At 44.8% G+C, this 13,238-nt stretch overlaps 1 protein-coding gene across 1 annotated transcript in view; it reads right to left on the reverse strand.

The window, feature by feature from the left end:
- Nucleotides 1-11,079, reverse strand: part of LOC130403920 (voltage-dependent T-type calcium channel subunit alpha-1H-like) — a 71,054-nt gene extending 59,975 nt beyond the window's left edge. Inside the window, exon 1 of the mRNA XM_056608467.1 lies at nucleotides 10,828-11,079. Coding sequence (XP_056464442.1) covers nucleotides 10,828-10,841 — 14 coding nt within the window. The 5' untranslated portion in view covers nucleotides 10,842-11,079. The remainder of the gene's footprint in view (nucleotides 1-10,827) is intronic.
- Between the last annotated feature and the right edge of the window lie 2,159 nt (nucleotides 11,080-13,238).

Here is a 13,238-nt window from a genome sequence, read left to right on the forward strand (position 1 = left end):
CATGGATGCATTTGTGGCTTTTTCAAAAAGGCACACTTAAACTGTATCCGTGCACTTAAAGCATAAACTACACACCTTCCAACATCATCGCCATGAACACACACCAGTTCACACACACACACACACACACACACACACACACACACACACACACACACACACACACACACACACACACACACACACACACACACACACACACACGGAGACTCACACCTCTACCAAGCCTCTAGCACCATAGATTGCCAACCTTGAGTCAAAACTAGGCCAATAAAGCACTTATCCACTCTCGACCTTCAATGGAAATGTAATAGATGTTGTGCTAGTCTTCAAGCCACTTCCAGCTAGTCAACAGCATAGGCTTCCCCTTTGTCTGTGTGTGTTCACTTAGTAACAGGGGTCACACAACTTGAAGATAAAGCCATTTTAAACACCATTGATGAAAATAAATTGTTCATTGTAATAAAATGTTTATTTTACTGTATGCCTTTTTTGTCAGTTTAATTGTCCCTGGTATGGATATGGACATAATCATATACAGTTGCAGATATAACCAAATGTTGAGTTTTTTTATCAATTTGCTTCAACATTTGTGAGTATTATAATGTAAATGGCCACTCATCTTTGAGCCCAGTCGAAGAAGAGAGTGAGAGATAAATGGCACACACACACACACACACACACACACACACACACACACACACACAAACAAAACATTTGCTTAGCTAAGACCTTCATCCGAAACTACTTACAACAAGGGCATTCAACCGTGGAGATACAACCCCACAAATTGCAAGAATCATGTGAGTACATAAATTCATCATTTAATCAAACTGCTTAAAGTGCTACATTGTAGACACAATGGGGTGATTTTCTGACACATGAACACAAACAGAGGTAAACATTTCTATAATATTTGACACTAAGGCCCAATCCCATTTCTACCCCTTACGCCTTCCCCTTAACCCTTGCCCTTAACCCTTCCCCTTACCCCTTACCCCTTCCCCTTCCCCCTGAAGGCCAAACCCGGGAAGTTGGCGCAGGGTTTGGCCTGGTAATCAGAGGGAGAGAGCAGGAGAGTAAGAGCTTTGTTGATGCATCTGCAAGTGTTGCCCCGATCACACGTATTACTCCACTGTTGGAAAGCCACTTTCAAACACAATACGAAATCAGAGGCTCACATACACGCACACACAACACCAATCGCTCAACCACACGTATGTACACACACACACAAACACTGTTTGGTTCTTTAAGACATATGTCGCTATTGGTTCATCTGTAACAATGCACAGAATAACCCAGACCGACATTAGGTGTATCTAACAAGCATCTCACCAAGAATCGAACAAGCATATCACCAAGAATATACATATACAAGGAGAAAGTTGGGCGATTTTTACAAGCTAAACTAGTCGTCAATTTATGGTTGCCCATTCTTAGTCAATCCAGCACTTTGGTGCTTCAAACTGTGCTACAGAAGATCAACCCATGAAATGAAATTGATGTGGTATAAACTGAATGCGGTGTTGTTGACTATTTGTGTATTTGATTAGAAACGCCAGGGCATTCTAGACAGAGATATACACTGGAAGAGAAGGGCTGAGCTCCATCCCTTGCTCACAGACTTTGAAATAACAAACACACACGCACCCAACCACACACACACACACACACACACACACAAAAAGTCAAAGAGTCGTATGTGTATTGCCATGACAACCTCCTCCTTGCTTCCTGGAGATGGTCTCTACCAATGTTTTATTTATTCATCTCATCACTGCATTACTGTGCCTTTCGGAAACACCATGACACAGCCACACACAGCCACACAGCCTGACACACACACACACACACACACACACACACACACACACTAAGCGATATACACAGAAAAGTGCATGTGCGTGCGCAACTGCAAACTTGCTTGTGTGCAGTGCAAACACACACACAGGCATAAAGATGCTCAAGACACAACCAGAGACACACATGTATCAGTGGGTGTAAACAGACGTGTTTACGTGGAGGGTAACTTGGCCGTGCGAGGCTAAACGTTGGGTTTCCTGGGTGATGGAGGGGATGGTTCCAAACATGGCCGACTGACCATCGGCCTGCCCTGTGTTTGTATTGATTCTGGTTGTCTAGGGGTTTGGAGAATCTTCGTTTTTTAAACAAATATCACAGACAGTGTTCACCCAAACACTCAAGTGTCTTTTTTTCCACACCAACGGACCCTCACAAAAACACACACATTCACACATGCAAGCAGATCCAAAGGACGGCTAACAAAAGGATACACAAGACTAGACTACTCTGGAGCCTTTCTAAGCCGAATGTGTGTGTGTACACCCTCTGATTATCTTTCGGGCACACAGACACGACCGCATGCAGGCACGCACACATATCCACAAGATGAAAGCTGTGTATGTACACGACCAAGCTCATTAGATACAGCAGTGAATCTACTTAACAGCAAAGGCAACAAGGCAATCTGGCCTAAAAGCATAAATTAATATCAGAAACAAAAATGAGAGCATCGGGACGGACGGAGCAAGAGAGACAGAGAGACGGACACAGATGAATGGATGAGGGACAGACACCCAGACAGACCAAAGAAAGGGAAAAAGATAGGGAAGGACAAATGGATAGATGGACTAAGTGAACAAGCTGACCGAAAGACAGAGGAGGAGAGAACGATAACCAACAGAGGCTATAAAAGATGAAGAAGCCCACAACTTGTTATCTACCTCAACCTCTGTCCCTTCTCTTGTTGGTTGTTTGTTCACGCCATTTAACAAAAAGGGGGCGTGACAATGGGTGTGGCATTTGTGTGTGTACTTGTTCACGACTGACAACAAGCGATGCAAGGATTCGCACCAAATCTGGAGGGAATGTTAATCAGGGCTGATGAATAGCTGATCAACCATTTAAGCTATTTTTTTTAAGCCAAAAGCAATGGCTGTGGCATATCACCTGCCTTGAACTGGGGAGGGTTGATTCGCTTTCCACACCAATTTGCTAAAAGAACAGACATCAACACCAGCAAATTTGGTGCAACGGTTGGTAATAGGCTGAGGTAGAAGAAATACTAGTCAAATGCGATGCAGACAAGCCCTGTCTACTTCTCATTTGGCGGGACCGTACTCTAGAGTAAGTGCTGAGGTGTCCAATAAAAAACTCGTGGCTGAGCAGTTTTTGTTTGTTTGGCAAATGGGAATAGTCCCCGCATTGATCAGCAAGTCATTCTTTTGACTAATGTGTACTGGTCCGGTACATCTTAATTTAGTCTTCTCCCCGTCTAGACTAGACATATTGTGTAATAATAACATCATAAACCAAAGTGACAGACGTGATCCTCTCTTGGTACTGGCGCATAGAGGAGGATCTTTGTGTTTTTTGTGCAGACGAGAAAGGCACAGCGCAACTTCACTGCAACACCTCAGAGAAAATGGAAGGCAGAGCAGAGAGTGAGAGAGGGTAGGGGAGAGAGAGAGAGGGAGAGACGGAGAGGGAGGAGAGGAGATCCTACTTTGAACTGAAAGCAGTACACTTTGTCCGATTGTCAGATCTTGGCTCCGTGTAAAACTCATGCTTTTTCACTGCAGAACAAATTGGATTTAAATTGCGGCATTTTACGCTCTCACTACTCTTTTTGAACTCAGGATTATATATATTTTATCTATCTATCCATCTACCAGCTTGCTGGACTTAGTGCAACAATAATGAATACCGGCCGGGAGACACAGTCACAAGCACATGCCAGAGAAACCAAGGCCGAGCGATAAAGACGGAGAGAGACAGAGATAGAAACAAAAAGATGGTGAGACAAGGGGCAAGGGAAAGAGATGATAGGGGGACGAGGAGCCGGTGATGCCACTCCTTGTATAGTGTATCTGTGACAGGAATGACAGTCTAGTTTGTTTGTTACTGCCGAACTGCGGGGGTGGTAGTTTGGCAAGAGAATTTCTCCGCCGGTACCCTCAAACATGATGAGTAGCCATGGAAACAGCAGTGGTTGCAATGAAAAAATGGACACGCTTACATGCACGCACACACACAGCTACACTGGAGCAGGGCCACTGGTTGTGTGCCTGACACTCTCCTAGAGGTGTGTGTGTGTGTGTGTGTGTGTGTGTGTGTGTGTGTGTGTGTGTGTGTGTGTGTGTGTGTGTGTGTGTGTGTGTGTGTGTGTGTGTGTGTGTGTGTGTGTGTGTGTGTGTGTGTGTGTTAGGGCTGGATACAAAAATCGATTTAATGGATTTTGGATTCAATTTCAATTAAATTTTGCAATATCGATTCATAGGGCATGATATATATATTTTTTTTTTGTTACCATTATTATTATTTTTGCATTTTAATAAAGAATGCCTTGATGCCATATGCAGTGATGGAATGTTGTAGTTCAAGTACACTTTCACTTGCAATTCCTTTCTAATTTCAAAATTGCACTTTTGAGACTTGAAACAGTTTTGTTTACAGCTCAAGTTTAAACTGTCCAATTTAAAAGTTTGCACTTAAAACCTGTAGTTTAAGGTGAAGAGGAAAGAAGAAGTACATTTGTATTTTGTAACACAGTTAAGCCATTTTCATTATTTAAGAGCAGATTGAATCGAATCGAATCGTGATTAATCGATTCAGAACCTTATGAATCAAAATCGAATCGATTTAGGAAATTGGCCACGATACCCAGCCCTAGTGTGTGTGTGTGTGTGTGTGTGTTCGTTTGGAGGACAGTGCAGGTGTGTGCTGACCTCACCCAGTAACCTTTGAAGAAAGGATTTGTCGCGCATCAAAATAACTAACTTTGCGGTGATTTCCTACCATTCTTCAAATAATGAACCATCAGGTGTGTATGCTTGGAGTTATCATGGCATCGCTGTCGTATTATTGTTGTGCTTCCATCACAAAACTAACATTGGTTCTGATTGTGTGTTGAGCTTGTTGTGGAGATCCCCAAGAGTTGAGACGTTCCCTCAGCCCGCTGCTCGCTACGTGTCACCCCGGCCAGGCAGAGCAGAGCAGCCAGCTCACTGCTCATCACGGGGCTATATCCTGGTTCTCCACTGACTCCAGAGTTTGGCTTGTAGGGTCATGGTTTGTGTTTGTCATGATTGACCGACTAAACAAATACACACGCACATGCAGTCTCAGATCCAGGGCACACACTCATTCACAGAGAAAAACAAATCGGTTCACACACACACACACACACACACACACACACACACACACACACACACACACACACACACACACACACACACACACACACACACACACACACACACACACACACACACACACACACACAAAAACCAACGTAAACACACTCACATTAACATAAACACACACACACAAAAACACACTTGCTGTTCATAACAGCATCAGTGACCAATAGATGTACCGATACAATATATACTGGAACTGTGCATAGAAATTACAAATAGTTCAATCCTTACAAACCCTACGGAAGATATGGCCACACAGATGCTAGTAGATACACACACTCACGCCAACCCTAGATTTTGCGTTATTTACATGCAACAGAGCCATGATTCCTTGGTCGCCACGGTGATGCACAGACCTGTGATCCCTCAATCTGTTATTATCAAGAACACAGTCCAAACACAATAAACCACAATATGACCCCCCCACACACACACACACACACACACACAGAAGGTGCACACGGCTGTACACAAAACACCACCTACACCAAACTAAGAAAACATTCACGCACACAAACTAAACGCTAACCATAAACGGTCAAATATATGGTAGCCATTTGATCGAGAAATAGCAAAACACACACACATACACACACACACTGACACTAACACAGACACGCAAATACACACTCACACAAACATATATATATATACACACACACACACACCAAACACACACACACACACACACAGACTGACACACACACAAACACTCACACATACACACACACACACTGACAGTAACACAGACACGCAAATACACACCAACATATACATACACACACACAGAAACACAGACGCAAACACACACACACACACACACAAACACAAACACTCACACACAGAAAAGTACAATCATCGATCATTGTAAGTACATTGTTACTACAGACACTCATCAGGCCATACTTATGGTGGGAGGGAACGTTCTTCTGAGTGCAGGGTGACTAATGTAGACAGACAGGGTCAGCACGGCCACTTATACATGTGATGGATTCACCATGCAGGCCACTAGCTGTAGACTAATCAACCCTCATCACAACAACACACACACACAAACGGACACACACAGACTCACACACACACAAACACACAGAGATGGTCACACACATACGCACACACATACATCAAACAGCGACACACACACACACGGACACAGACTGACACTCACGGACACATGTATGCACGCACGCACGCATGCACGCACACACACACACACACACACACAAAACACACTTCAGCTGCCTCTGCCTATCAGAGCTTTGAGGAGAGTAACAGGGGGTCAGGATAAGGTGGGAAAACAAGGAACTACAAGCATTCTAACTAAGCATCTGACATAACATTGTTTTGGTTTTGGATAAAAAATTAAAAACAACACAGTCATCTATGGAACCAAAACTCATCAGTAAACTAAAGATTATAGTGTTTTAATAACTGTTGAATTTCCTGAAACTGGTAGTTCTGCTCGGCTAAGGAGGAGTTCTTGTCCCAGGGCCATCTTGCTGACGGCCGTTCTTCATGCTAAGGACAATGGAGGAAGGCTTAAGATATAAAAACCTAGCCACCTTACAGACAGTCAAGTTTGCGTTTTGCAATGAACATCAGTCTGGCCTCAGATAGGCAGCAATTGATCTCCACATATGGGCAAGACCTTACGTTGTTTAAAAACCTCAAGCCAATCCGATTAAATAAATAGGTGTCGCTCTTGCCAAATCTTGTTGGAAGTAAAGCAACAATCCCAAATGTCTAATCAACTTCTAACATCGTTCCACACCTTTTTATACAAAATCTTCCCTCATGTGAGATGGGGTGAAATGAATGAATGAAACCCTATTCGTCTTTCATGAGAAAAACAAGTCGAGTGTATACAACTAACAACCTGCTTGGAAGTAGCCACCTGACTCATCACTATTAAAGATAGACATTTGCTGAAAACACACACATACACACACAAACACAATAACACACACACACACAAACACACGCAAAAAGCATGTGCTGCGCTTTTAAATAACATTCAAATTACATACGATTGATACCTAGGTCCGTACCTTGTGTGTTTTTGTCCACCTTGTGTGTGTTTGTCCATGTAGGTGTGTTTGTGTGATGTTTAACCGAACCACCAACTTCCTGACTTTACGGCGTGGTGTCGCTAAATACCAAAGAATTATAATGTTTACACAGATCACCACAGACCACCAACCCTGTAATGTTTACACAGTGCGTTCTGAGTGTATACATACAAATAACACAAACACACACACACACACACACACACACACCATACAACCACACTTCCAGATCTGATAACACACAAACACAAGCAAACACACTCCAACACAGAAACACACACACACACACACACACACACACACACACACACACACACACACACACACACACACACACACACACACACACACACACACACACACACACACACACACACACACCGTTCCAATAGGACGGATGAGAAGGGAACTAGAGCTCGGTAAGGGATATTGCAGGCAGTGTATTGGTGGATTATGAAGCAAATGTAGCGTAGCCTTCCGTCACCACTCATGTTAATGGGAGGGTCTGGTCCCCAAAGCCCCCAGTGCCAGTGTGCGTCTAGTCGAATTTCTCCAGACGCCATACATCAAGTAAATAGAAACAGACCTGGAAAATAAACTGGATCTATTTGCAAGTCCCGCTTGTAGTGGGGGAGAGGAGGGGGGTGTCGAAGGGGGAGTAAACTAAGCGAGTGTGGATGTTTTCTTTCCTGTGTGAGAACAAAGACTAATGATAGGGGCTCGGTAAAGGTTTGGAGCCATGCTTCCGCATGGTACTTTGGATAAAAGTAATCCACAGAGTGCTGTATTGTATGCAAATATATACAAGGAGGAGAGAGAATGAGGGAGGGAGGGAGAAGGGAGGTATAAGGAGAGAGAGAGAGAGAGAGAGAGAGAGAGAGAGAGAGAGAGAGAGAGAGAGAGAGAGAGAGAGAGAGAGAGAGAGAGAGAGAGAGAGAGATGGAGAGAGAGAGAGAGATGGAGAGAGAGAGAGAGAGAGAGAGAGAGAGAGAGAGAGAGAGAGAGAGAGAGAGAGAGAGAGAGAGACCGTCAGACAAAGTGAAAGAAGATGAGGAATAGAGAGGGAGAGAGAGGACTAGAGAGAGCCAGATAGGGATAGAGGAAAAGAGAGAGACAGAGAGCGAGACAGAGAGAATGTAAGCACATATTTTCTGGTTGATCAGCTAAGAGGGCTACAAAAAGTAGCATGTGTTTAAATTGTCAAGCTCTGAGTGACACATAATCTCTTAGTCTGCAAGGCTCTGAAGTTCCTCTCGTTAGGAAGTTCAATGATCCCAATTACACTGCAAGGTCATGAAACAAAGCCTGACCAAAAGACAGCTTGAAAAGGCAGAGATTACTCAAACAACTAAAACAACCGCAAGCCGTGGGGGTGACTCCTCGAACTGCTTCTCGCTGGAGCGTTGGGCCAACTGTTGGACCAACTGTAGGTTCATGAATCCAACAACAGGAGTTATTCGGGCTGCTCTGTAACATCGTGCACCTATCGAAAGACTATACCCAAAATATTCACTTCATCTGAAACACAAACCTTTTTTGAGTGGGCGTAACGTTGGGAGACTGATTCAATTTGAAAGTAAGGAACAGATGTACTTCTACTGGTCTCCTGTGTTCACTCACGTCATCATATCCCATCGTCAAGGATACGCCGATGACGTTTAAAACATAAAGGTGATGATTGAGTTTGTCGCAAGTATCTTCAGAAATGATCAAATCAAGACTTAGGAAGCTAGAGCAAAATATGTGACATTATCAAGTGTTGTGTAATGACATGCATGCATTATTAAATGTAAATATATATGACTTTGTAAAAGCTAAGATAACTAAAAACACCAACCAAACAATAACTGTGTGCATGGCATAGACTTCTGAACTACATGCTGCATTTGAGTGCCCAGACCTTAGTTTTTATCCCACTTTATTGAATTATACTTTTGTTACGCATTTCGGCCATCCATCAAACTGCCCTGCAGTTGCGGATTATTGAATTTCATTTAAATTTCGTCATAAAGTAAAAATCCGCTTTAAATCAATTGTCAATCCAACTCAAGTGAAAATAAGCCACGTCATAGCATTACCAAGCAACTCCTACTTTAGTATATTATTAATTACCCACAGTCTTTCCATATTATACCGATATACCATCAGTTCTACAACAGGAGCATCCAAGCACACCAACCAATCTACTCATCAAGTCCAGTGGAACATGTTGTACTGATTCATCCGACTTTATCTTGTGATTGCCTTTACGGATGAATAGAAGGATTTTATCCAAGCTACATTCAATTTTGAAATAAATCAGCCACCGACAGCGTAGAACAGCTGGCACATAGATTCAGGCAAAAGAGATGTGTTTTTTCCCCTTAGAAAAACATTGGATTCCTGTCTCCGACGGGCTACTAATGAAGCGTAATGGTGAGCATGTGAGACTGGGGTCTCGCTCGTTTACAGCCCTGTGTACACAGTGTCCTTCCACTCCCCTAACCACTGATGCTGTTGTCTCCCTGAGAGGAAGGCCCATAATGGGGTGAAGGCATTGGTAATGGATGCAGATGGAGACGGACACACTCAGAAGCAAGGGCATCAGCACTGCTAATTCCCAGAAAGCGGAAGGACGAGTCTGGGTTTTATACAGTACAAAGCTGCAAAGTGCCTGGTCTTCTTGCCCTTGTGTGGTATGTTACATCAAAATAGTTAGGATCAGTGTTCAAAGTAAGTGAATTTGATTTAATATGCATCATCCGCTCTCCCGGGAACTGAACTGATTCATAGGGGAGAAACATAATGGCTTCAATATCATTTCCTTAGAAGGACATTATGGCCTCAGATGGAAGAAAGGAATGAAACATTGACCTCTGTCTCATTGCTTCTGCATTTTAAACCTCGATGATGGACCAGGTCAGTCCTTATACAGTAAGACCAATGCACGCTTTAATTTAGAAGATTTACAGCATTGTCCCACAGACTGATACAAGGTGCCTGAAGGGAAGGACTAGATTGAAGAGACTATAAGGTCTTACGAACAATTGACTGCAAAAGGCCCTATCCATGTCTTGTACATCTCACTGAAGCTTCAAACAACAGGTGAAAAACTGGATGGTGAAAACTTAATATGTAGTTAATATGAATACATTAGATTGACTACATTGCATTTTTTTACCTTACCTAGCCTGTAATTAGGATGTATATTATAAACCCCTCAAAAAAAGGTTAAAATTCTAACTATGGTTCAATCTTCTACAAAAGCGCTATTCTGGACAGCCAAGGAGTGCTGGACTGTGTAAGTAAAGGGAAACTCATACTGGCTTAACGGATCCAATAAACCAGTCATTCAGCGCTATGCGTGGCTTAGACACAGCCAGGCCTCACCTCGTGCGCCCCACAAAATACACTCCAACCTCACAGAACCACAACCACTCTCCCCCTCCTTATTGGGCGAGGCTTGCAGCCACTTAATCACGGCGTGAAGGGGCATGCCGGAGGGTCTCACCGTGTTTCGGGGGGCAGCAGACAGCTTACGTAAAGGATATGGGTTACAGACCATGCGGAGGCACCAGCTGCGGGGCCGTGTGGTCTGCTTGACGCAGAAGAAGACCACCGGAGCCAGGCCCGGGTACAGCTGCTGCTCCTCCTCCTCCGAAGTGCAGTCCGGGTCTCGGATCGGAGCCCTGACGCGCACCCCGAAACCCGACGCCGACCCGGGTCCGGATCCCGACCCGGATCCGGGGGCGCCGCTCGACCCGACATCGGCTCCCTGGTCCTCCTCCTCTTCCTCCTCCTCCTCCTCCTCCTCCTCCCTGCCCTCGGGGCTGCTCGGACTCCTGCTACTCCTCCTTCTCTTCCTCCTCCTCCAGCCCCCGCTCCCTTCTTCCTCCTCCTCTTCCTCCTCTTCTTCTTCTTCTCGGTCCTCATACAGACCTCCTCCTCCTCCTCCTCCTCCTCCTCCTCCTCCTCCTCCCGGGTCCTCAGGGTGGCCTAGGTCATCCCCGTCCAGGCAGAGCATCGGTATGGTGACCCTCACCTCCCCTTGTGGCGGCCCCTGGTCCGGGTCCCGGTCCGGCCCCGGACCCCCCCCGCCGTCGTCTTCGGGGTCCCAGGGGCGTCCAGGACGGTGGTGGAAGCACGCTCTCCCCTCGCCATCAGTCATGATAGGGCATCAGGCAGAGCCACTCTGGGTGGGGAGAGAGAGAGGTCACACCCAGAGAGGTTAGTGGGGGTGGGTGGGTGGGCGAGGGGTGCAGTCTGACAGGTATAAGAGAGACTGTGGAGATGAGAGCGGGAGATAAGACTGAGGAGCGAGGGGAAGAGAAACGGGAATGAGACAGTGAGTGAATGGAAATGGAGACAGTGTTTTATACGGGCTGGAGAGGGAGGAGGAAGATAGACCGCAACAAAAAGGAAAGGCTGAGTGGACTGATCAGAGGGAAATGGTAGATGGAAGGTAACGGCATTAGGAGGACAAAGACGGGTTTGGAGCAAGCAAAAAAGGAGCAAACATGGAAGAGTGCCAAATCACCCAATAAAGCGAAACAATTCTCCTTATTCTCTACAACGTCTAGCACTCAAGACATTCCGTGAACAGCCGCTGTTCTCTCTCTCTCTCTCTCTCTCTCTCTCTCTCTCTCTCTCTCTCTCTCTCTCTCTCTCTCTCTCTCTCTCTCTGTTGCTATGTGATTGAACAGATGGACTCCGCGCTGGTCTACCGGAGCACATTATATTATATCGCAAAAGACAAAACATTAGTTGGAACCAAATTATAGTTGAACAAATAAGTCAATAAAGCATACGTTGTATGTAATGTTCAACGCGATCACTCTGTTGCCCGTCTGCCTTTGTGAGGAAAAGCGCATCTCACGCGCAATACAGCGACCTCGTTACCAAAAACCGCAACCTAAAAAGTACTTCGGTAACATCGAAATACTTTCTTCCACAAACCCAGTAGAACACTATTTCGATTGGAGAACAGAATAGGTAAATTACCTGTGGTTTTATTTACATTTTTTTAACAAAGAAAACAGCCTACTTTTCATTGTTCTTTCAAGCCGGTTTAAGATATAAAAAAAAGCACATAGCTTAATCCAACAACAACAGACAATACCTGGGAGAGACGGAATGAGAAGTTCCCATACGCATGCTCCGTGACTTGGCGTTTGGCTCGCGCACCAACCGTTCACTTCAACTCAAGCCTTCCCTCTCCTCGCGGTTCTCTCCAAGACACGTTCCTCTCCACGTATCCAACAATTGCGCCAAATTTCCCTTTTTGTCCTCCGCTTTCCTCGATAAAATATAATCCGCAAGTTTACCAATTAAGAGGACGTTTAAAAAGAAAAAACGAGATCAATTTCAAATTGTTCCTTTTTTTCTGGTAGCTTTAATGGAAGTATCCATCCTTCGGAGGCGTTGGTCGCGCTGCCAGTGGATGCGCGCGGTAGGTTTGGACCGTGTAGGCTCGAGCTCCGAGATGATCTGACACTGCAAACTTCGCCAAGAGCGCGAGCTGTGACACGTGACGCCCAGTTGGAGACGTAGAGGCTCCCAGAGTAGACCCCCCCACACACTCTCACACACACGCGCAGGAGCGCGCGCAAACAAGGAACATTTTGCATCACCATCCGAGGATTATGCTCGATGCAATAAAATATATATTACGTCTTGTACTCACTGCAGTCACGAAATAGTGGGTAAGGAAAAGCAATGGCCATATACGGCTAAAGAAAATATGCACCTTTATGCATCCATGGAAAGACATTATTCTAGTTCTGCCATACATTAAAAGATGTGTGTCAAGGTCAAGAATTTATGAACATTTTGGTTGATACTATCCCTGGTTGACCAACCAAATATTTCAACTGAATGTAGTAATAAATGTATGATACATCGCACGTCTGCGTGAGTGTGTGTGTGTGTGTGTGTGTGTGTGTGTGTGTGTGTGTGTGTGTGT

The sequence above is a fragment of the Gadus chalcogrammus genome, chromosome 2, assembly GCF_026213295.1.
Source record: "Gadus chalcogrammus isolate NIFS_2021 chromosome 2, NIFS_Gcha_1.0, whole genome shotgun sequence".
In the NCBI taxonomy this organism is placed as follows: Eukaryota; Metazoa; Chordata; class Actinopteri; order Gadiformes; family Gadidae; genus Gadus; species Gadus chalcogrammus.